This window comes from Montipora foliosa, chromosome 11 (genome assembly GCF_036669935.1).
Source record: "Montipora foliosa isolate CH-2021 chromosome 11, ASM3666993v2, whole genome shotgun sequence".
Lineage (NCBI taxonomy): Eukaryota > Metazoa > Cnidaria > Anthozoa > Scleractinia > Acroporidae > Montipora > Montipora foliosa.
Window position 1 is genome coordinate 1,904,294 of NC_090879.1, and position 25,000 is coordinate 1,929,293.

Genomic DNA, 25,000 nt, shown 5'->3' on the forward strand with positions numbered 1-25,000 from the left:
TTCATTATAATTTGCGAAAGAGCTGTCTCGAACCTAGTTAATTTGTATAAGAATGTTGCTATTGTTGATTCAGGAGAAAGGACGTTTTGTGGGAAGAGGGATGTTTTAGCGATAAAATCGCGGTAATATTAGGTTCTGCAAAAAAAAAAGAAAGAAAAAAAAAAGAAAAAAGGTCCTGCAAAAATAATATTTTTAGGGCTGATAGAATACAATGAAAAGCTTTCTCACCTGTTTTCCGTACGAGCTATCCATCATGAGGTTTAAATTAATGCTTGGTTGTCGACAAACGAAGGTATAACAATCAATTATGTTAGTCTCAAGCTATATAGCAGAGCACATGCAAGTACTTTACTAAGAAACTTAATCGGCTAACTCAATGTTGTACCCAATTCAAATCTCCCGGGATAAAGATTCTTTGTGTATTGTATTAGCATTATAATGTAGCGTTCACATTTAAATGATATGGAAATACCTGGAACAAAAAGGTTTTATTGCCAAAGGGTCTGAATTGGATACAACATCGAGTTAGCTGATTAGGTCTATTAGGAGAACGGTATATCAAATCAAATCACGCAAATGCAGAACAAATCAGTTTCTCATTTGTGCTGGCTTTTAGGATCGACTGGATGATGTCGTACCAGGGTATGGTGGTGTTGGCTGGAAATCAAGTCTGGTGGACTTGGGAAGTAGAAGATGTGTTCCGTAAAGTGAAAAAGGGAGACAAAATGGGCATGAAAAACTACGCCAGAAAGATGCACAAACAGATCGGTGACCTTGTACAGAAGGTAAGTGTGCACTCCTTTTTCATGACGCGAAATGGAAAAGTTACGCATCCTCGGTGAACAGACGCTGTACAACTAGCTTCTTCTTAGGCTACAATAAGCGACAAAAGGGTTGAGTCACTCACTGTGCGTGAACGTGTTGGACACGTTCTCGCCCTTGATCTTTCCATCTAACCCCCTCTCCCCTAACAATGTTTTTTTTCCTTTATCGCCAAGACTAACTTTTTCCGTTACCAACATTGAGTGGGGCAAAGGGGAATGTGCAAGTCGAAAATGTGACATAGACATGAGTGTTTCATAATTGTGGTCTTTCCAGTACAGTGTCTAAACTACATGTGCCGCTCATTGTATTTTCAAGCTCCTCATTTGGAGAATAGGGCGACTCTTACAACTTGGGAACGGAAACAAAAAACGAAACAGCAAAACTAGTTGTGAAAAGCGTACGGCGCAGAAAAACAGTATAGAAGAGGAGGGCTCCTAACTCTTGCAGCTCCTGCTCGCTTCGCGTCGCTATCCTCCGATTGTTTCGCCCTTTTCACCAGGAAGTCGATTTTGTTTCCCAGGAAGCCTGATCTCAGTGTAGCTTTGTCTGCGATCATTTGAAGGAAGAAATTCGCACATTTAGCAACATAGGTATTTTAAGGGCCTTCTGCTCAATTGCTTTAAATACTCCACAGTTGAAGGCCGAATTAAGGAAGTGTGTTTCAGAGCGTAAGTCAGGATTTTATCATCTCATTCTAGAAGTAAACTGTTGAGTCATTGGGTAGAGTCGACACAGAGAGGTCCCTTGCTGAGTCTAATGGATTTTTGAGACATTCCTGCGTACTTTTGTTTTAGGTTCGCCAACCAAATTTGACAAAGAATGACCGCAAGAAGTTTAACACGGTGTTGATTATTGAAGTTCATGCCAGAGATATCATCGACAGTTTTGTTCGAGACAGGTGAAAATACAGTGGTGTGCTCTTGATTTTGAAAGTATTTCAATTAGCCAATCGAAACAGACACAGACAAAAATAATCAGCCATTCAGAACGAACTAAGGCGCAAAGCGCGAGAAAACACGCGCAGGGAGACAAGTGCATTTCATTTTGATTTTGCATCTGATTTTTTGAAATATGGCACGTGTTTTCAAGCCAATTACTGAACTTTGCAATGCAAAAGCAATCACGAAATACTTTCGACACAAGTACTAATATATATGGGTTATTGACCAAGCGTTTTCGTCTCGGTCTATAAACACGTAAAAAAAAGAACGAGCCCAATATCCAGCCATCTTGACCGAACAAGCTTGGTCAATAGAGTATTTATTATATGGGATGAAACGCCAAAAAAAAAGATCTTTGATCTTGCGGGAGCAAGCGAGAAATCCCGAGCGGGCAGTATAGCTCCATCCAGCCCGCTCGGGTAGCCAATCACAGCGCGCGATTTTAACACTTAATGTTGATCAAAGCGATTGCTCAATGATTGTTTGCTTCTGTTAACAGTATAATGGACACCCGTGAGTTCGAGTGGGAGAGTCAGCTAAGATTCTACTGGGATCAATTGCCAGATGAACTGATGGTGCGTCAGTGTACTGGCGAGTTTGGATATGGATACGAGTATATGGGACTCAACGGCAGGCTGGTCATCACACCACTGACAGACAGAATATATCTAACTATCTCGCAGGTGAGTCATGCTGGGGAAATAGAAGGCCAAGGTGGGGGAGGAACTGCTCGAGTCTAAGAAAGCAGATAGGTCTTGTAAGGTTGGAGAGCTCTGATGACCTTCTTTACGAACTAACAGGTGTTCTCGCAATTAGTACTTGCTTTAATGTGGAAAGAATTTTATTTCCTTGTTCCTTGCATAGTTAGTTTGTCTCTCTCTACTAAGTACAACAAAAAAAAGCAAGGTGACGCAAACACCAACCCGGTGTGGCTAACACATCGCGCATGCGGACAACCATTTCACTTCATTTCATTGCTTTTTATGTTGTACTTAAAAAATTACGTGACACACTGGTCTCTTTTGGTGCCGGATCCACCTTCCCACACGCTTGCCGTGGGAGAACGGCTGTGCTATTCCAACCCAGCTTATTAGCATTAAAACAAAAGAATAATTTATTTGGCCGCCATTACGAAAGAGGTCTATAGTAGATACGCCATGCTGATGAGGCCCAGCAAGGCCGAAACAGCTATCCATGGCTGCTAATTGAGCGGGTGAAATGGTTGTGCGCATGGGTGATGCGTTGGCCACACCGGGTTGGTACTTTTGTCAACTTGCTTTTTATGTTGTCCCTCTACTAACTTTGTTCCTTGGTTGCATTTCCGTTGTGTTAGGCATTGTCCATGTACTTGGGCGGGGCACCCGCAGGACCTGCTGGTACTGGAAAGACGGAAACAGTCAAAGATCTAGCCAAAGCTCTGGGATTACTGTGTGTGGTGACCAACTGTGGAGAGGGGATGGATTACAAGGTATGTGACAAGTCTTGCATGACAGACTGCGTGACACTCGAAATCTTGTCTGACAGATTGGAATTTAGAACAAACCACTCGCGTTAGTGATAAATCTGGGCAGTTTCGCTTGCATACTTCGGTGAGATTTTGGGTTATCAAAGATGTGCATTTAGCTAGAAGTAAAAAATTAATCCAATGCTGTTCGCTTTTATAGTTATGATTTAAAGGGGAGGGGTGGTTTTTGGGAAGCTCATATTGAACCAGTTTGCCCGTCTTTTTGCTAAGATGATAGCAAAGGCAGACAACCCCAAGGGTGCAAGAGTGCGTGACGTCACGTTATTTTGAGACAGTTGTAACGGCCGATTCAACTGATCGAAGAAAATGTTCCATAAAAACTTCAAATCACGGTCTTTCTTTTGGCAAATTTATTTTATTGACAGCCAGATAAATAAAGTTCACTCACCCACTATTTTCTGCGTTATCCTGAGTGATTTGATGGGTTTTTGGTACACCACGAGTTCCCCTTCAGATCCGACGCGTCGTCACGTACAAGATACAACTGTTACAACTGTCTCAAAATAACGTGACCTCACGAACTCTTGCATCCTTAGGTTGTCTGCCTGTGGTGATAGCTACGGATACCCATTCTTCATCATGAAGACGCGTTGGTTGGACTGGACTCGTTCAAATACCATCCCCACGAATTTTAACGGGACCCGCCCCAAGCATTCTAATTTCCTTGTTATATCATTGAATGCATGTTAACGTGATATCTTTCTCTTCTTCATGTTTTTTTCGTCTCCAGTCCATTGGCAAAATCTTCTCTGGATTGGCGCAGTGTGGAGCCTGGGGCTGTTTTGATGAGTTTAACCGCATTGATGTGTCCGTGTTGTCAGTCATCTCAACTCAAATCAAAACTCTGCAAAACTCGCTCAGCAATCATCTCAAAAGACTCCAGGTATAAAAAAAAACATGCCGAAATAGAACTCAGTTTTGAAAACCGAGAAAGTGTCTGCTTCGATAGAAACTAAAGCTCGTTCACTGCTTGACGAGTGGTTGCGCTTGAAGACTTTAACCAAAGACTCCAAAGAGAAAATCAGGTTTTTTTTAGCATGAACAAAGATCGACTTTGTGCTCTCTCTGTGAAACACACCTGCAAAACGCAAACAAGGTTATACCCCAATAGGGAGATGCATTCGCTTACGATTGTTCTTTTCGTACGGGTTTTAAATTACCGTATTCACACCAAAAGCTTAAACTCGTTTAAAAGCTGTTTAGTTAAAGTTAAAGTTACTACCTGACATAATGTAGACTCATTAGACCTTAAATGAACCCTGCATAAAATTCAGTCTTTCAGCCTTCCGTTGCTCATTTTTATTTTGTTAAACCTGGTTTATTAAACGTGTTTAGTTGGTGTGAATCGGGGTGAGGCATTGGCGTGACGGCGTGATACACTCATTTAATAAACCATTTTATTTTGCGTCGTTTCCTCTGCTTTTCAAAGGATTTTCTAGCATGTATTTTTGTTTTATCTTAACAGTTTGAAGGTACAGAGATAGCCTTGGATGGTCGCATGGGAATCTTTATCACTATGAACCCTGGTTATGCTGGTCGTACAGAGCTACCAGAGAGCGTAAAGGCGCTTTTCAGACCAGTTGTGTGTATTGTTCCTGACCTGCAGCAGATCTGCGAGATTATGCTTTTCTCTGAGGGATTCTTACTGGCCAAGGTATATTGTAGTACAATTAGCAGTTATTGGATAAAGTTGAGTATGTCGACTGAAGAAAGGATTAAACGTTTCTTTTAGTACTGTAAATTTGCGATAATTTCCCCTGTCAACACTTTCCTGTTTCCCTGTGTCAGCTTTTGATTATTACATCTCCTGACTTTTTATGTTGTATAAACCTATAGGTTCTTGCCAAGAAGATGACAGTTCTGTATAAACTGGCATCAGGACAACTTTCCAAACAATCGCACTACGATTTTGGTCTCCGAGCTTTGAAGGCGGTGTTGGTGATGGCAGGCGAACTAAAGAGAGGTTCCCCAGATTTGAATGAGGTCAGTCTAACAAAGAACCTCTTCTTTATCAAGTTTCTGAGGACAGTTAAACACTTTGAGCATTTACGATCCTTCTATAATCTCCTTATATTTCCTTTCAGGTGATTTCAATAATTGAATGATTTTATATCCGAGTTTCAACTTTAGTAGCCCTTCATTACTAAGGAGCAAGAAAAAATACCCCTCTTTCCTCATTAACTCCCAACGCAATCAATAAAAAGTTAGTTATGCGCACCAGACTGAATCGTTGGTAGAATGGCCAATACGTCTTGAATCAGTCTTTGCCAGGCAATCACTTCTTTGCATTGTTTTATACTTGTTTAGTTCGAAATCTGTAGCAACATGTCACGCGAATCACGCAACATATTTCATACAAAAGTCCGCTCGAATCCCGTTACGACGTGGCCAGCGTTAACTTTTCATCATTTAACAGATCTCGATATGCATGACTGAGTTGACACTTATTCTGTCCATGCCTATTAACCTCTAGACCATAAATTACAATCCACTCGGCAAACTTTACAACAATTGTTATCATTTCTCCGTGTAGGATGTTGTACTTATGAGGGCATTGCGTGACATGAACCTTCCCAAGTTCGTGTTTGAAGATGTGCCACTTTTCCTTGGCCTCATAGCTGACTTGTTTCCAGGCCTCGACTGTCCAAGGGTCCGCTATCCGAATTTCAATGATGCTGTCGAGGCTGTTTTGCAAGAAAACAAATATGTGCTATTGCCACATCAGGTATGTACCTGTATGTGTTATTATTTTAACATTTGTATTTATTACGTAAACAGCTATGAAATACCAAGTGAGCTTTCGCGCGAAAACATGATATCTTCACACGCGAAGATAACATGTTATTTCCACACGTGAAAAAATCACTGTTTCTATGGTTACAAATGAAAATGGCTCCTTTCGATGCCTTTCGTGAAACGATTTAGTATTTCATTCTGGAGGTTGATGTTTATATGATAAATAGAATATTACATGGCCTCTTGGAGATACGAAATTTCTCTTCGAGTGTTGAAAAATATTGCACGAGTGAGCGCAGCGAACGAGTGAAATATTTTTCATCACGAGAAGAGAAATTTCGTATCTCCAAGCGGCCATGTAATATCCTCTATTTATTATATAGATATTGATGAAATACCAGGATTTCTCCTTTTGCTAAAAAATCATATCTTCACCGCGCGCAGTGAACGTATCATTTTTATCTTTCACATGTGAGGATATCGCTGTCGTCATGGTAACGAACACGATTAGCCAATCAAAGGCCAGCTTCCTCTTCATTGTACGATACTTTTGTGCTTAAATATAATTCTTCTCTACTACATTAACATTTTTATTGCAAATTTTACATTATCATGATTTGTTTTTCATAACTTTCATATCTTGTTTCATCTTACACAAGATGCGTGTTTTAGTGGTTGGTGAACAATTTTTCATCATTTCGAAAATGAATAAAACAAGTTGTTTTAAATCTAGACATTTCATCAATATATATATAATAAACAGAACATTACATGGCCGCTTGGGGATACGAATTTTATCTTCTCGTGCTGAAAGTATCTCTCACTCGTTCGCTTCGCTCACTCGTGAGAGATACTTGCAGCACTCGAAGATAAAATTCGTATCCCCGCGCGGCCATGTAATATCCTCTATTTATTTTTCCCTCAAAGCGCAAACGAGCGGAATTTTTAATCTTGCTTGTGAAGCCGGACAGAGTCATCAATACGTCTTGAATCAGCCATTAGGGAGCTTACGAAACGACGACGCCGACGGCAACGACGACGCTACGAACCAATAGGTTTAGTGAGCAAAAACAATGGCTCTGCGCGTGCGTTTTACATTTTGGTACATTTCTTTGCCGTCATCTCCTAAATGACGACGTGAAATTACCAAATTCAAGGTTCTGTGGAGGACGTTAGCACATGACGATGAATTTTCAGTTCTCTCTCTACGCTTCCAAACCACTCATACCAGTTTAATTCCTCGACAGTAACTACACATTTTTAACGCGAAACGACATGAAATAGTTTCGTAGTGATATGAATAACGCGAACTTGTATTTTTAAATGAAGTCCCCGTAGCCGTCGTCGTCCTCGTTTCGTAAGCTCCCTATTGCCAGGCGATCACTTCTTTGCAGTGTTTTATACTTGTTTAAGTACTTTTTTGTAAAAGCGAGTTTATGTCCTTTCGTCCCTTTCCAAGCTACCAACTTATCAACGTACATATCTATATATGTTCCTTCAGTTTTCTTCCGGAAGTTCATCTTTGGAAAAAACTTCCCTTTTCTTTAGCACAGATTGGCTCCGTTTTGCCCTATTAAAAACTATTTCCTTCGAGCTATGCGAAATCAAGGGCAGATAAAAGGCGTTTTGAACAGACAAAGAAAACCAGAGTGAGAAAGCTTTTATTTAATTAATTTAAGTGGCTGAATCCTATTTAACTTTTTTTAAAAAACGTAATTAAGTGATCGAAAAACACATAGCACCCTACAAGGTATCGATTCCACTCGGCATTGCGCGAAAGATCCACCCACCTCCTGAAAAAAAAAATCAAATGCAGCCTCGTTTTTTAATTCCACTCGCGCGTACTTAGAAAGAAAGTTAACATTCTTTTCCGTGTAATTGCATGACAGGCTGATAAAGTTGTTCAGATGTATGAGACCATGTTGACGCGTCACACAACCATGATCGTGGGTCCCACTGGAGGCGGAAAAACAGTTGTCATCAACACCCTCGCTCAGGCACAGACGCGGTAAGATATGCTTCTTGACATACATAACCTACTCAGATTTTCTTCAAAGTCAAAGATGTCATTGGTGCGGTATGTACATGAATATGTTTAAGAGTCTCCTTTGATCGTCAGTCTTTTGGAATTTCTAAGACTGGTGTCGCAGTCATTATAGTAACTAGGGAGCTTACGAAACGACGACGCCGACGGCAACGACGACGCTACAAAACAGTAGGTTTAGTGAGCAAAAACAATGGCTCTGCACGCTTTGCACGTGCGTTTTACATTTTAGTACATTTCTTTGCCGTCATCTCCTAAATGACAACGTGAAATGACCAACTTCAAGGTTCTGTGGAGGACCTTAGCACATGACGATGAATTTCCACTTCTCTCTCTACGCTTCCAACTCACTCATACCAGTTTAATTCTTCGACAGTTACTACACATTTTTAACGCGAAACGACATGAAATAGTTTCGTAGGGATAATGAATAACGCGAACTCGTATTTTAAAATAAAGTCCTCGTTGCCGTCGCCGTCCTCGTTTCGTAAGCTCCCTAATGAAGAAGTGTGCGAACATAGGTCTCTTGGTTCTTGTCTTAAGAAGCACTGCCACCGATCGGTTGCTTGTCGAAGTCGAGTTCCTTGTTTGATGCCAGGTTTTTACCAGATAAGTATCTTCAAAAGTCTGTTTACGAGCCAAGTGGTCCAACAGAGCCGGAGCTTATCCCGGTTTCTGTGACATGAAGCGACTAGGAGTACTTTTACTCCCCCCTGGATGGGATGCCAGTCCATCGCAGGGTTACCCCCAGCATTTCGACGGTACCCATTTCTACACCTGGATGGAGAGAGGCACCGTGGGAGTAAAGTGTCTTGCCCAAGAACACAACACTATGTCCCCGGCCAGGACCCGAACTTGAACCACTCCATCCGGAGCCGAGCATACTAACCATGAGGCCACCGCGCCTCCCACAGAGTTATTCAATTCGCTCTAAAATACTAGGAGTTGAAGATAAAATAACAGAACTTTCATTCTGATTAGAACCACCCCCTAAGGTCGACGTCTTAATGTAGCCATCACGTGTTTTGGTTCAGCTTGTGTTCGAACCCACGCAAACACCCATCCAATATGTCTTTTCTTCCTTTAGTCTTGGGATTTCCACCAAACTGTACCTGATGAACGCTAAAGCATGCACAGTAGTGGAGCTGTATGGAACACTGGATCCTGTCACAAGGGACTGGACTGATGGATTGTTATCCTGCATCTTCCGTGAAATCAATAAACCTACTGACAAGAATGAGCGCAAGTATATTGTCTTTGACAGCGATGTGGATGCTCTGTGGGTCGAAAATATGAACTCTGTTATGGACGACAACAGGCTGTTAACGCTGGCCAATGGCGAGAGAATTCGCTTGCAGAAACACTGCGCTCTGTTGTTTGAGGTAGGACATGACGCGGATTTCGTCGATACATTGATATTACTAAAGGCTGTTTGCATAAGTAATCGTGCGGGACCGAATAAAATTACGGTTTTCAAAGTTTTGTTGAAATTGGCTGAGTCGTGTGAGCTGGCAATCAGAACACTAGAAACGCATTGTCTGGGTTGACAATTTACTATTTTACAGTTTCTTATTTGTTTATCATGTCTTCGTCAAATACAGGGAAATGCGATTACCCCCCGTAAGCTAAGTCAGTCATTTTGTTGACAAATTGAATTCAGCAAATTTTCCAACTGTAAGCAATGAACTAATCAGTAGCATTTCAGTAATTCCACCCCGTATAGACCGTATTCATAAATAGCGGCTCAGTAATTATTCTTTTGTCTTTATGCTAATCATCCTAACTAGCCTTGTAAACACGAGCAAAATTCAAAAGAATTATTGTTCCAAAGTGAGGCTAGTTAGGATGATTAGCACAAAGACAAAAGAATATTTTCTTGACCGCCATTTATGAATACGGTCTATAAAGGCGGGGAAACGCACCCTTGATTGACCAATCAGAATTGAGTAATTAGGCCCTCTCTTCTCGATTTGCACGTGACGTCACGGCCGCCCTGTTGGTGCCCCTAAACAAAGAAATGGCAGCCATTTTGGTGTTCCCACCCAATCCTCTGGGAATTGAACTTTATTATCAAGCAAACCTTATCTTTTCTTTTCATTGAAAAACATGGCTGTTGATCACGTGAGTGAAAACCAACAATATTGGAATTGATTCAGAACTTTTGAAGTCTTTGTTAGTTATTTACTCAATGCTGTTTCAAACCCTCTTCACAGGTTGCCGATCTTCGTTACGCCTCTCCTGCCACCGTTTCACGCTGCGGTATGGTGTACGTGGATCCGAAAAATCTGGGTTACAATCCCTACTGGCAAAAATGGTACCACGCTCGCAGCAGTGACAAGGAAAGAGAGGAACTGAACAGACTGTTTGAGAAATACGTGCCACCCTGTATTGACTTGATCCTCGAGGGCATCATTGACGGGAAAATAGGAAAGAAGCTGAAGACCATTATTCTTCAGACTAATTTGAACATGGTAAGCATTGGAAGGATGTCTTTGTGTGTTACACATTACTGGCTTTTGTAGAGAAAACACAAAAATTAATAATTTACTGCCTTTCACAGACTCAATGCGTTACGTTATATTGAGTTTGCTGAGTGGTCGAGAAGATAGGGCCCAGAGATCCATGTCAAGAAAATCGTATGTCAAATTGATAGTCCGGTCCCTGAACAAATTTCGTCCTTGTTTCTTTTGTTAAAACGCCATGGTGGTCATGCTGATAACCATTAATTCCTGTTTTCGTTGGTTAAAAAAATGTAACCTGGGTGATTTTTTTCCTTTGGCGGTTCCCTTGATAACCTTTGAATTGGGAAACAATATCGTGTCCGGTAACTATAAATAGTTTACTTCATAGAAAGTGCGGCGTACGGGGTTTTATGCACGAGTTGTTTGTGTCAAAAACCCGAACGAGCGAGGAACGAGCGAGTGAGGGTTTTTGACACAAACAACGAGTGAATAAAACCCCGTACAAAGCACTTTCTATGTCGTAAACTCTTTATTACACATAACATGAGAATTTTCATTAAAATAGTTTTCTGAACGCGAATTAGAAACAAAAACTCACTAACAATAGAACCAAATGCAAATTTAATTTAATTCAATAACAAAGTACGATTTGCACGATTTGCACGATTTGCACGAGATGCACGAGTGATTGGCATGGAAACGCCTTTACGCTATCGCTGATTGGTTATACTTTCACATGTGAAATAGCTGTACGCCATTCTGATTGGCTGTATAGGTCTTTTTCACATGTGAAAATAAAGCGTATAGATTTGTACAAATGAGCTTTATGGAATAAAATTCTCATGTTATGTGTAATAAAAATTGTTCTATGAGAGCGCGTTGGATATGAGGTGGTAAATATCCAACGAGGCGCATACCGCCGAGTTTGGTACAACCAATCTCATAACCATTAAGCACGAACGTATTAAAGGTTAATTAAAATATGAAAGTTTGGATTCTTGGGCATTTCGTTCCTCTCTTCAATGATTCACTTGGCAACACTTGGCGTGATCATACGGTGTATGAGATTTACTGAGCATTGGCATGGTGAATCAGTTCTCTGTGTGAATACTATTCCGATATCTTTATGCTGTCAGGTGGTGCAATTGTCCCAGATGCTTGATGCGCTTTTGCCTCCAGCTGAGAATGCAAGTTTCCTTGGTTCAGAGACAACTGAAGCTGTTTTTATATCAGCGCTGACTTGGTCTTTGGGCGGAGGCCTATTGGAGGATGGACGGATTGTGTTTGATGGCTTCCTTAAAAGGATTTCATGTCTGCCTCAAAATCCTGCACAAGGGTCTGTTGTAGGTCCAGGTAGGAATTTTGTGATTCTGCATTGCATGAATTGGCTAAGAAATGTATGTTATGTGCAGGAAAGGAAGTCCGTATGGGAAAAAAAAGGCCGTACCCGAGGTCTAGAGTACGGCCCAAGGCGGTCGTTTGTGTTAAAGCCGTCGTTCCGTTGAGTATTTCTTCTTCTTTTCTCTGGATAGTAAAATTATGTATACTCTTGCGTATCTATCCATTTTTGTCAGTGTTTGTATTTTCCTTACATATTTGTTGTCTCGGGAAGTAGTTGATGAGTAACTGTTGCCTGTGTTTGTAGACTTTCGCAACAATTTCATTTTGTCGCAATTAGCACGGAAAAAGTTCCGTACCGTGGTCCATATCCTGAAAAAGCTGGACCGGCTACGATTACGGTATTAGCCAATGAGATTCGAGGATTTAGGGTCGCGGCCCGCTGGGATGCTTCAGCAAAAAATAAATTATAATATTTCCTCCATTCTTTCAGGTGAGATACCCAGTGCTCAGCCAACGTTATTTGAGTATTTCTTTGACTCGAAAAAGCTTGTGTGGGTTCCTTGGGTGGACGTTATTCCGAAGTACCTTCACGACCCTGAGAAAAAGTTCTCTGAGATTTTGGTCCCCACTGTAGACACTGTCAGGACGACATGGCTGCTGGAGCTTATGGTTAGCATAAAGAGACCTGTGGTGCTCGTAGGAGAGACTGGCACGTCCAAGTCTGCTACTACGGCTAATTTCCTGAGGGGCTTGGACAAGGATTCAACGGTATGTAATTGGCAAGTGAGAAAAGCTCTAGAAAATGGCTTGTTTTTATTATTAGGGTTTGGCTGATTTCAGTCTGATAACCTAGAAACACGCATGTTGAGTATCTCCCGAGGTAAGATCTATAGAACACCGCTTTAGTGTGTCTTGAAAGGTTCTTCTTGGCTGCGTCTTAATCGACCCGATCAAATCAGGGGACTGCGTGATATCTGAAATCTCGAATTTTTGCTTCTGTGACAGATCAAATTGTTTATTCGCAAACGTTTTGCTTTCTTGAATCGCAGCTCCTGCTCAACATTAACTTCTCATCTCGGACAACCTCCATGGATGTTCAAAGGAACCTGGAGGCCAACGTGGAAAAGAGGACAAAAGATACTTACGGTCCCCCCATGGGTAAGCGATTGCTCGTGTTCATGGATGACATGAACATGCCACAGGTGGATGAATACGGTACACAGCAACCAATCGCATTGCTCAAGCTACTGTTGGAGAAAGGAGGCATGTATGATAGAGGAAAGGAGCTAAATTTGAAGAATTTCAGGGATATTGGCTTCGTAGCCGCCATGGGAAAGGTATAAGTCAGATGATCGTCGTCTTTATTCGGTATTGCCATTTCATCAACGTTTTCATCACACTGTTTGAAATTCATTAGCATTCCTGGAAGGCGTTAGTTTGGATATGACAAACATTAATGCGCTTGTAAAAACTATACAGCGTTCTTTGCGTTCAATGTACAAACATAGATTTTAGTTGAACAATAACAAATTTGCCAATTATTTTCTTATGAATTTCAGCTTACCCTTCAATAACCTCTCTATTTAAACACTTTGGCAGGCAGGTCTGCACAAGGCGGTACCCGCATTGCGCACTTTTAACTGCGGTCACCTTGTCAATATTTCTGTGCAGACCTTCAAGCAGTGGTTGTGTTGGAAACTCCCCTAGTGGAATTCATGATGCTCTGGTCTCATCTCTGTTATCCATACGTCTTTGAATTTCCGGGCGCGAGATGTCGGCCATGTTGCTGCTTTCAGACAACTAATTGCCCGCTCCACGATGTTTACAGAAGGACTACAGTACATATAGGCCGGAAGCATTTTCAGCTCCTTGTTTGGGGCGGGCATGGTAGGGTTTCGGTGAGCCGGTGCTCCGTCTTACACTTATACTTATCTGCAAGAGCGTTTAATTAGAAAGGTTATTGAAGGGTAAGCTGAAATTCATAAGAAAATTGGTAAATTTGTTATTGTTCAATTGAAAATCGATGTTTGTGCATTGAACGCAAAGAACGCTGTATTGTCTGTACAAGCAAATTAATATTTGTCCTATCCACACTACCACCGTGCAGGAATTCTAATGAATTTCAAACGCTGTGATGAAATTGTTAATGAATGGTTTATACACTTTAATGTTTGTCTATTGTCTCTATTGATTTTCAAGATGGTGTTAGTACGTTCAATTTTAGCACAATTGAAAGTATATTTTTCTCTTTTGTATGCCGAGTGACGCATAAGAATGCCTAAGAATGTTATTGAATGTTGACGAAAATGCAAAAATCGTTACAAGTTACAAGTTGAATCTGAGTAACGTGCAAATGTTCGTTTTCTGGCGCTCATGAATGTGTCGTCGCGCTATTGGTCGTCATTTCACGCAAATGAATACATATTTTCTCGTAATGAACAGCAAAAGGTGTAAAGTGAGCTTAAAAACATATTTGCAGCTCTGAGAAAAATGAATGGCCGACAAAAGCCGTTTTGGACCGGAATAGACCGAGGTAGAAATCGGTGCTTTGGTCGACAATGCTACTTCCGGGAACACCATGGAGATTTTAATAAAACAAATGATTATTCTAGTAGGGCTTGCTGGATATAAAGTGATTATAACCAACTCGGCGCGTTATGTATCACTTTATATCCAGCGCACCCTCGTAGAATAATTGTGTAGTATTTGTTAATTATCCCTTTTACTAAATGGCGAAAACGTGGTACCAACCTCTACACAAAGCTAGGTCATGCTGGTTTTAGGAACATAATATTCAAAATATTACTTGGTCAAGACGGAGAATGTATGCAGAAGGCCATTTATTCTTGAAACAACAATGACGTGGAGAGACGCTATCACTACTTAAAGGCCGTTTACACGACAGAGAAATTTGGTCCGGACCCGCCAAAAAAGCGGTACGGACCCATAACTTTTGTAAAGAAACACTGGAGTTTCTACAGGGCCATAGGCGCCTATGGCCCTGCAGAAACTCCAGTGTTTCTTTACAAAAGTTATGAGTCCTTACCGCTTTTTTGACGGGTCCGGACCCAAATTTTTCTGTCGTGTAAACGGCCTTTTAGTGAGGAGAAAATCCCATGGACCAATAGAAAGATTTTCCTGGCTTCATTGGTTGAATTTGCTTTATCTTCTTACGTTACCTCAGTAAAACTACAGTTAATTTCGTTATTATATTGTTTATTTTTTTAATTTTCCTTGTCAGCCCGGTGGTGGCCGCAATGAAGTGGACCCTCGATTTATCTCACTCTTCAGTGTTTTCAATGTCACCTTCCCATCCCAAGAGTCCTTGACCAAGATTTATTTTTCCATTCTAAACGGTCATCTGGAGCCCTTCAAAAAGGAAGTCAGAGAGCTGGCTTCCAAGATCACATCTTCAACGCTGGAGCTTTACATCAAGATCATCCAGAATTTACCACCGACGCCTTCCAAGTTCCATTACATTTTCAATTTACGGGATCTATCCCGCGTCACCCAGGGACTTTGCCTCAGCACGCCCGATAGATTCGACAATCCCGCGCAGTTTGTCCGACTGTGGAAAAACGAATGTCTCCGAGTATTCTACGACCGACTTATCAGTTCCTCGGATAAGACGATTGTCAGTGTAAGTTGTATGGGACGTCTGCCGTATAGACCCGTTTACAATGGCGAATAGAATACTACTTTCCAAGTATTATGATCGTCATAAAACTGTAAGAGCAAAAAATAGCTCAGTATACCTTTTGCATAAATAATCGCTGTTCCATACGGTTTTGAAAAGATGAGTTAAAATTTTGCCGCATTTAAGTATAAGTTCTCCCCAGTTACCTCTGTTAAAATGGTTTCATGTAATGGTTTCACCATAAAGGTTGCGATGACCACTCAGCATATCAAACAACACCACAGGAAAGTACTGCTCAGTAGTTTTCATTTCGGTGGTCACCCTCTAGGATTTCATCCAGAGCCTCAAAAGATGGAACCACTTTTTACAGTTAAGTAAACATCTTAGTTAACAGTCAACCGGAAAGTACTGCTCAAAGTTGGACATTTAGCTTAAAACCACCAAATAAATGCAAAAAAACAATATGAGAGCAAAGTGCGAAGAGGAGCAAGGCATTCACTGACTTTCACTTTCTTTGCTCCTTTGTTCAGGGTTACGTAAGCGAGCTTGTGGAACAGAACTTCACAAGCTATGTAGACACAGTCAACAGGGAGCCCATCCTTTTCGGAGATTATCGTAATTCTCTGACCGAGGACCCACGTCTGTATGAAGACGTTGTCGATTATGAGGCCGCTAAGGCAATTTTTGATGAGGTTGGTGGTACAGCTGTAGTTATTTTGTTTACGGTCTGTCATAAGTTCTTTACTTACTGTGCTTTTCATACTTTTGCGGAATTGGTAGAACTTCCAAAACCAAGCTGAAAGATGCCTAGAATTCGTCTGAAAGCATCCAAAAGATGCCGCGCTATCCAGGTTCATCGAAAAGCACCGTTAGTGAGACATTTGGTAACGATGCTGAAATTGAATGGAAAGGAAAGGGAAAGCATAGGAACTTTATTTTCAGTGTCTAGTCTTCTAGCGCTGGAGCACTAATTGGGGACACTGCAAACTAAAATCAACAAATTTACGCAAATCAAATCACATGCTGGAGTAGAACTGAGGGTTGTAGATTAATGAAGGCCGAGAAATCATCCAAGAAACAGACGGTGCGTTACTTCGTACTCAATGCGTGACCTTTTCTGACTGTTTACGGGATGACTGATTGTGGGATTATTGAAACGCGCGAGTAAATCGACATTTGCGGGGCTGTGTTTGGCCTCGAGTGGCATGATGACGAGTAGCTTGCAGCCGCTCACTCTCGCGGCCTTGACACAATGGAGCAACCATCGATTTACTCGCGCCTGTATAAAATTAACCCACGCTAAAATATCCCGCCAGCTACGCAGGTTAGTTTACTCTAACAAGGTAGAGCAAACAGAATCTTTGGTTCTTACAGCGAGAAACTCGATAAGATAGGTTTGCGGATGGCGCTGAAGGCGAGATTACAGAATTATGAAAAGCACAGTAGTCACGGAATTATAATTGTCGGAAAGAGGGGGAGGGGGTGTGGGTTTGGGATATCAAGGAAAAGGGAAGGAATTGTCCAAACAGAAGTGTTAAATTCGTTCCCACTGATGTTTTGAAATGCCAGCATTTGAATCTCTTCCCGACTACTAATGGTACTGTAAGCCTTCCATGATTGTCGTGTTCGTCGTCGCTGACGTTGTCAGAGCAGCCAGATTCGAATATGTAGTTCCAAGTAGCCTCTTGTGAGGCCTCTGTGGTAAGCAATGTAAATTTATCTAATTCCAGTATCCTCCTTCTTAGGTTCTTGAGGAATACAACATGGACCACGTGCCGATGAACCTTGTACTCTTTGATGACGCCATCGAACATTTGACTCGTGTTCATCGCGTGATCCGAATGGAGAAAGGACACGCCCTTCTTGTTGGAGTAGGGGGCAGTGGTAAACAGTCCCTCACTAAGCTTGGAGCATTTTGCGCAGGGTGCGAGGTGTTTGAGATCACGCTAACAAGAGGTTATGACGAAAACTCCTTCAGAGAGGATCTTAAAGGTCTTTATTCCAAACTGGGACTCGAAAATAAGAAAATGGTTTTCTTGTTCACTGATGCTCATGTAGCCCAAGAAGGTAATCCTTTAATTGTATACGTTAGTGAGAAGTCTACTTGTTTCCCTTTTTACATTTTGAGAAAACAGCGCTTTTATGTGAAAGGAATCTGTGAAGGACATTCGTTTGTAATACCCGTGCAGTTTTAATCTCGTGTATGTTTGACTCTGTATCTTAGAATTAAACGGACTCTTGCGAGTGCAAGGAAAGTTCTCATCTAAGAGAACAAGGTTTGTGAATTTCCCGCGGAATGAGTTAGTAGTGTCCTCAATTAGCGCTCCAGCACAAAATCACTAAAAGGTACCGAAAGAGACATTCTCTGAATTGACGATAGCTATTTCCCGTTCTATCAGGCACAGAATTTCGATAACACTTTTAACTTGTATTTTATTTTTTTAAAAGCGTGACCTTTGCGTTTATGTTCAGGTTTTCTTGAGCTCATTAACAACATGCTGACATCAGGCATGGTTCCAGCGCTTTTTGCCGACGATGAAAAAGAGGGAATTATTGGCCAGGTAATGAATGATTTGAAGAGAAACTGAGTAATAGGTGACATGCTTCATTTGTCATGATAATAGAAGTAGAAAAGTTGGTGCAGTCGTTGCTTCGCGAAAAGTGTTTACTATTGGTCCAGCGGCGATGGAAATTTGTCTTACATCCGAAGCTTAAGAAGGAGAGGCCGGATACTGCCGGGATAAAGACGGTGATGATGCCCTCAAAAATGGGTATCATTTCATGAGAAAATCCCTTGTATAAACAACCGTGAGTTCCCTTATGTAGAGGGTGAAACCAGTGTTTGGAGGAGAACACAGTGTACGTACAAGGCAGAGACTTAAAAAAACTCGTGGACGTAATCAACTAGTTTCGATACGATACTTCTTGTGATGTCTCCAAAACGCGTCTAAAACTCAGATTATAATCTCATGAAACGACGTTAGTTAATGCTAAGATTTATATGCTTGTGTGACCTTCACTGTATTTCTTGACAGGTACGAGACGAAGCAAATAAAGCCGGAGTACCACCCGCACGGGAGTCTATTTGGCAGTACTTTGTCAATAAATGCGCCAACAATCTGCATATTGTTCTTGCCATGTCACCCGTGGGGGAGACCCTTAGAACGCGTTGCCGTAATTTCCCAGGTCTGGTCAATAACTGCAGCATAGACTGGTTTACTGCCTGGCCACAGCAGGCTTTGCATGCAGTCGCCTCAGTGTTTCTGGGAGAAAACGTGAGTTTGATTTACATGTTAACGTTTTAAAATGGTAAGATTTGGCTGAGTCCAACGTAGTTTGCAAATTTTCAATTTCCTCATTTAGAAAATGGGAAAATAGTATTGGCTGATTGCGTTTATTTAGTGAGCTGTAAAGAATCGTAAGTTAAAATTTTCGAGGAAAAAGAGATTCTTCCAATTCGCGCACATCGGACCCAGACCCGTGTGGTTAACCGTGACGGAGAGAGTTCGTTTGCATGATAACAGCAATACCACGGAGAAGGTGGCTAAGATTTTTCGCTGCAGCAATTTCACAACTGTCCTCTCCTTCCACTCAATGGTTTTTGAATTACGAAGAATTTGGGTGCTCATGCGACCAGTGGGAACCGAGGCAGTTCCCCTTCAGTTTACGGGGCAATTGAGGAAACGCAAGAAAGAGTCCGAGGTTTTCGTCCTCGTTTATGTGTATTTTAGTGTTACCTTAATTGAAAGGACATCAGGGATTTGGCTGGATAAACGCATTCCTTGATCCGTGGTTGTTAATTTCTCTTTCGATTTTTTAGAACGATAAAATTCCAGACGAACATCGTGAGAATGTCGTCAATCACGTTGTGTATGTGCATCAAACTGTCGGCGTGTTTAGCAAGACTTTCCTACAAAAGCTGAGGAGAGTCAATTACACCACACCCAAGAACTACCTAGACTTCATCAACACTTACAACAAGCTACTGGAGGAGAAGGACAAGTTCGTCCTGGAGCAGGTGCGCTTTTGTTTCTTCATTCCCTGCTTAGGATAGGATCGTTTTGCGTGGGTTTCACTTTTTACACTGAAACTACACGGCATCCCGCGCGTTTTCCAACGATCAGCCTCTATTCGGTTGTTTTCTTCGTTATTGACCACAGTACACTGAAATTTCCTCTTTCATTGAAGCCATTTTTTAAGGGAGTACAAGAACAAGTTTCCAATTAATGTGAAAATAAAACTAACTCTCCGAGGAAGAAATACCTGAAGTGAATTCGAAAGTGGTCTTTTGGCAACGGCTCTAAAAATTACACGAATTCTGACTCGCGTTCATTTCTGGACACAAACGGAGTCAGGGTTTCACAGAACCGACTTTCTTCGTTTTCCATTCCTCAGTGTCACCGTCTTGATGGTGGTCTCAGCAAACTGTTGGCTGCCAGCGAACAACTGAAGGAACTCAACGAAAAGCTGGAAATTCAGAAGGTTGCCGTGACCGAAAAGAGCGAAGCCTGCGAGACCCTTTTAGTGGAAATCCAACGCGCCACAGAGCAGGCCAACGAGAAGAAAGCAATGGCTGTTGGCAAAAGAGAGGAAATCGCGGAACAAAACAAGGAGATTGTTGTCGAGAAAGCGGAAGCGGAAGAAGCTCTGGCACTGGCGCTTCCGGCTTTAGAGGAAGCAAAACTAGCCTTACAGGATTTAGACAAGTCTGACGTAACTGAAATCAGGTATGTGCGAGCAGGTCGCAGACTGATTGTCAGTTCTATTCAATGGAAGAAAGTAAGAGTCGAAATAGGATGGAAGCCTTTCAATCTAATTAGCTGAGAGCAATTAAAATTTATCTCAGAAGGATACGAAATCAACTCCAGAGTCGACATGGCGTAGTGTTCATCGTAATATTATTGTAGTATGTTCGAAACGATCAAAATAGTGAGTAGGAACGCCTTTATGATGGATCCATCGCGCCATTGACCGGAAGAGGGGAACGCTCATTAATAGTCGATGAGCTTAGTTTGTGATGTTTTGAGAGAAAAATCGCCCTGGGAATTTGTTGTTGGTGGAGTGCACTCATTTGTTTGTTTGTTTTTTTTCTCTTTTGGAATAACGTTTTGTGAAATTCAAGTCTAAACGCGCAAGTTAAATGCTTTAACTACTGAGTTGCTGGTTAGTGAGCAAGGGTGATCTGGGGCTTTAACTAGAGCTACATCACGCAGTCACAGGTTTCCCTTTTCCTTTCATAACACACTTTTAATAACAATGCCCCGACTGTCTGCGTTTCTTCTCAGGTCGTTTGCCAAACCTCCCAGGACAGTACAGATGGTGTCCGAATGCATTGTGGTGATGCGCGGGTACAAGGAAGTGTCATGGAAACAAGCGAAGGGAATGATGTCAGAAGCGAACTTCTTAAAAAGTCTGACAGAAATGGACGTAGATGGGATCACAGCAACACAGGTAACGCATTCGGACAAGAGCATCTCCTTTATCCTTTTGTTTGTTAGAGGCCTTTCTTACACACCTATTTTCCTCTGATGTTTTTTTCTGCAATATTTACGACTCATAATCAAATTTAGTTTCGGTCAAAACGTGAAATGAAAGAAGATTAGAACCTTTATTTTATACATGGTGAAAGTTGTAAGGCGGTGTGTACTTGTGAGCATTATAAGCTAAATTGCAGAGGCAAGACGTTGACCGTTTGTTAAGCGTTAGAGAACACCAAGAAGATTTTCAGATAAGAATATACATACATGGGAGGCGCGGTGGCCTCATGGTTAGTGCTCTCGACTACGAATCGAGTGGTCCGGGCTCGGGCCCTGGCCGGGGACATTGTGTTGTGTCTTGAGCAAGACACTTTTCTTTCACGGTGCCTCTCTCCACCCAGGTGTATAAATGGGTACCGGTGAATTTAATAGTGGGGGTAGCCCTGCGTTGGCCTAACATCCCATCCAGGGGGGAGTAGAAATACTCCTAATCGCTTCATGCTACAGAAACCGGGATAAGTTCCGGCCTAATGGGCTTTACATTTACCCTAGATACATACTTAATTGACCACTCCGGGGCTGCTCGAAACAACAGAACCGAACAACAACAACAACAACTGTTAAGAATCCCAACTGGCCGGAGGCAAACCAGTTGGCTCTTCACAAGTGCGGCTGAGAAGTTGAACCAGGGACAACCATGGACCCGGATCTCCGAATTTGACGGCAAGCACCCTATCCCCTGGGCCACACTGCTGGACAAACGAGATCTGAACTCGGAGCATTCCCATGTAAATCTATAGTCCAGACCACGCGGCTATGGTAACAACACGGTCAACATCTTTGGATTAAGGGGCGTCCCCATTAACTGGAGAAATGCTATGTAATTAAAAGTTTGCTTCTTCATCTGACTATTTACTGATTACGTTACCGTGCAACCCCTCCCTCAGGTGCGACGTTGTCGCGACATGCTGAAGGAGATGAACATTACAGTGGAAGAGATGAGAGATATCAGTAAGGCAGGAGCTGGATTGCTCAAGTTCGTGGTCGCTGTTTTGGGTTACTGTTCCGTTGCAAGGGAGATTAAACCCAAGAGAGAAAAGGTTGGTCGCAATATGTCTTAATACATTTGCGTTTTTAGTGTACATAGTTTTTGTTAAAGTAGCCTTGTGTTGAACCCCTACCTCCCCTCCCTTCCTTAAACTTGTTGATGCCACTAGTTCATTACCGATATATGAAGGTTCATTCGTTGACAAAGGCATTGCTTGTGACCTTTTGGAAAACCTCATACGAATATTTGTTTTATTACCCTGAGTTCAGTTATAGTGTATATCGAATTTGATGTTCATCTTTTGGGGCTTGAAAGGAAGGTCCACTGTCCGAAGGATCCTCAAAGTCAGAAGATGGAAATCTAATGCATTTAACCCAAGAATTGTGAATACAGGGCTCAAACATGAAAGTCAAGTATGGATTGGAGGAACAAACATCTAGAATTGTGCAAATCTTTGCGAGATTAAAGAATCTGAAAGTATTTCCTTTGAGTTGAAGAAATGTCGCTCGAAATTTGTAAACAAAATAATGCTTGAATGTTCATTCCGGTGACGGGCTTAATCATCAAAATGCACATTCTCCCAACTTTTCTCTACAACCATCAAAATGCACATTCTCCCAGCTATTTTCTATACATTTACTTTGGCTTTATCTCTATGAACGAAATGTTAAATGAATCATGTACTGAACTGCGGATATGAAATCAAGTAAAGCTATGATCCTCGCAGTTATGGACGCAATTTTAGCAATTGCGTAGAGAAGCCTGAAAAATTAAGGACTTCAACGGGGTTTGAACTCGGGTTTGAACCCGTGGTTTGAACCCGTGGTTTGAACCCGTGGTTTGAACCCGTGGTTTGAACCCGTGGTTTGAACCCGTGGTGGTGCTTATATTTTACTTGTACCATAGGTCGCTAGACTTGAGCGGAATTACCACCTGAGTAAACGCGAGCTGGAGAAGATCGAGAAAGAAGTGAAAGCTTTGGACGAAGAACTGAAGAACTTGGGAGAGAAATACGATGCTGCCATGCGAGAGAGAGCCAGTCTGCAAGAAGAAGCGGAGATCATGGAACGGCGATTGATAGCTGCTGATAAGCTCATCTCTGGGCTTGGATCAGAGAAAATTAGGTAAGCGCCAAGTGGAGGATTTCAGTTGTTAGTAAAATCTTGGCTAAAACTGTCCAGAAAAAATTGCTCCTTTAGCCAAAACCCTTTCAACCACTTGTGTTCAGAAAGGCAGCGTGGCTAATTAGATTCTTATCCCTCTAGTCTTATAGTTCTTACTTTCACTTGCGGCGGGCAATTTGGGAAGTTCGGATCAAGAGGGTGGAGTTCCTCTTGGCTGCGCGAATCGAGGAACTCTAACGCTTCCGCTTTCGGGCGTTTTTCAAACTTCACGCGTACTTCACAACTGTCTGAGCAACGCTGAAGTATGAACCAATTTTTATTTGTAGGTTTTATACATGACTTCTTGTTTTACGTAGAACATAAAAGAGTGCAAGGCCATTTTTTGTTGCGACTATCCGAAGGAAAATAACCAGCTTAACATGGATTTCTAGACCCACACAATCGGTTTAATTTTTCTCTGTAGATGGACCGAAGATCTGGAAGAATTGAAGCGTCAACGAGTCCGTCTGTTAGGCGATTGTCTCCTCGCTTCAGCATTCCTTAGCTACTTGGGCGCGTTTACCTGGGACTTCCGTCGGGATATGTTCCGTGGGGAGTGGGAGAAGGATGTCCTGGATAGGGACATCCCAGTAAGTCAGCCGTTCAAATTGGATACGTTCCTTACGAATGACGTGGAAATCAGCCGATGGACTTCGGAGGGTCTTCCGCCGGACGAGCTGTCAATCGAGAATGGTATCCTAACCACACAGGCCAGCAGATATCCGCTGTGTATTGATCCCCAACAACAGGCGCTGAATTGGATTAAAAAGAAGGAGGAAAAGAACAATTTAAAGGTAGGTAGTAACTTTCAGAGATTGAGGTCTCCAGTTCGATCCTGATTGACTTCAACGGGTTTGTCAAACGAGCTCGAAAAAGCCATAAAGAAATCCAGTATGGAACGATCTGAATCAACCACCGTGCGTGCTTTTGCGCTGCGCATTGCTTTACCGCCGCCAGGGCTATAAGTGGTTTGCAACAAATCTATAGAAACACAGATATCAATGGCAAAATGTACAAATACTGGAGGACGAACAAAAGAAGCTGATGAGAGATCCATTGTTCAGGTCATCTAACATGGCGGCCGTGATCTAGCGAGCTACCAGTTCCCTGCTGCAACTGCGTAAGTTGCTCATTTCACTGCGATACTCTTATCATCAGTCGCGCCAACTCTGCATTTGAAACATTATGATATTTTATGACTATTTTCCTTCATACCTTCACTTCGTAAGGGATATAAAACGAAATCGCACTTGACAAGCTCCCAGATGGCAAAATAGCTCTTGTGGTGGGGCATTGCGATCGCGTGGACGTAAGTTCAAGTCTCCAAGCCTCCAAGTAGAAGCCTGGATTCTTTAAGACTTTTTCTGTATCTGCATGAGTTCCTGCAATATTTCCCCAACATCAATCATCTTCAGTGTATACTGGACAACATCAAACAGAAGTACTGCTGAAAAGCTTTCATTTGCGTGGTCACACCTAATAAATTTAGTCACATACTACAAATTTCAAATTGTTTCTTGAAAGGGAAAGAGTACTGAGAGTAGCAATGGTGTATTTTTTTTTCAGGTTGTTACATTCAACGACCCTGATTTTCTGAAGCAGCTGGAACTTGCCATAAAATATGGCTTCCCCATCTTGTTCAAGGATGTGGATGAGTACATAGATCCTGTGATCGATAACGTACTAGACAAGAACATTAAAGGTATACGCGATAAAATAAGAACAATGAAAATCAATGCGACTTTGTGTTTGAGTAAAGATGATGATTCATGAAAATTATTGGAAGACGTGAATAAGAAAC

At 41.9% G+C, this 25,000-nt stretch overlaps 1 protein-coding gene across 1 annotated transcript in view; it reads left to right on the forward strand.

The window, feature by feature from the left end:
• Positions 1-25,000, forward strand: part of LOC137974825 (dynein axonemal heavy chain 10-like) — a 68,502-nt gene that overhangs the window by 31,235 nt on the left and 12,267 nt on the right. The window contains exons 27-52 of the mRNA XM_068821817.1: positions 617-785; positions 1,620-1,723; positions 2,266-2,449; positions 3,100-3,234; positions 4,022-4,174; positions 4,757-4,945; positions 5,128-5,274; positions 5,825-6,016; positions 7,917-8,035; positions 9,159-9,453; positions 10,285-10,542; positions 11,670-11,886; positions 12,365-12,642; positions 12,924-13,211; positions 15,116-15,514; positions 16,042-16,203; positions 17,257-17,578; positions 17,984-18,072; positions 18,547-18,786; positions 19,332-19,529; positions 19,907-20,238; positions 20,797-20,962; positions 21,936-22,088; positions 22,943-23,160; positions 23,624-23,993; positions 24,766-24,901. Coding sequence (XP_068677918.1) covers positions 617-785; positions 1,620-1,723; positions 2,266-2,449; positions 3,100-3,234; positions 4,022-4,174; positions 4,757-4,945; positions 5,128-5,274; positions 5,825-6,016; positions 7,917-8,035; positions 9,159-9,453; positions 10,285-10,542; positions 11,670-11,886; positions 12,365-12,642; positions 12,924-13,211; positions 15,116-15,514; positions 16,042-16,203; positions 17,257-17,578; positions 17,984-18,072; positions 18,547-18,786; positions 19,332-19,529; positions 19,907-20,238; positions 20,797-20,962; positions 21,936-22,088; positions 22,943-23,160; positions 23,624-23,993; positions 24,766-24,901 — 5,513 coding nt within the window. The remainder of the gene's footprint in view (positions 1-616; positions 786-1,619; positions 1,724-2,265; positions 2,450-3,099; positions 3,235-4,021; positions 4,175-4,756; positions 4,946-5,127; positions 5,275-5,824; positions 6,017-7,916; positions 8,036-9,158; positions 9,454-10,284; positions 10,543-11,669; positions 11,887-12,364; positions 12,643-12,923; positions 13,212-15,115; positions 15,515-16,041; positions 16,204-17,256; positions 17,579-17,983; positions 18,073-18,546; positions 18,787-19,331; positions 19,530-19,906; positions 20,239-20,796; positions 20,963-21,935; positions 22,089-22,942; positions 23,161-23,623; positions 23,994-24,765; positions 24,902-25,000) is intronic.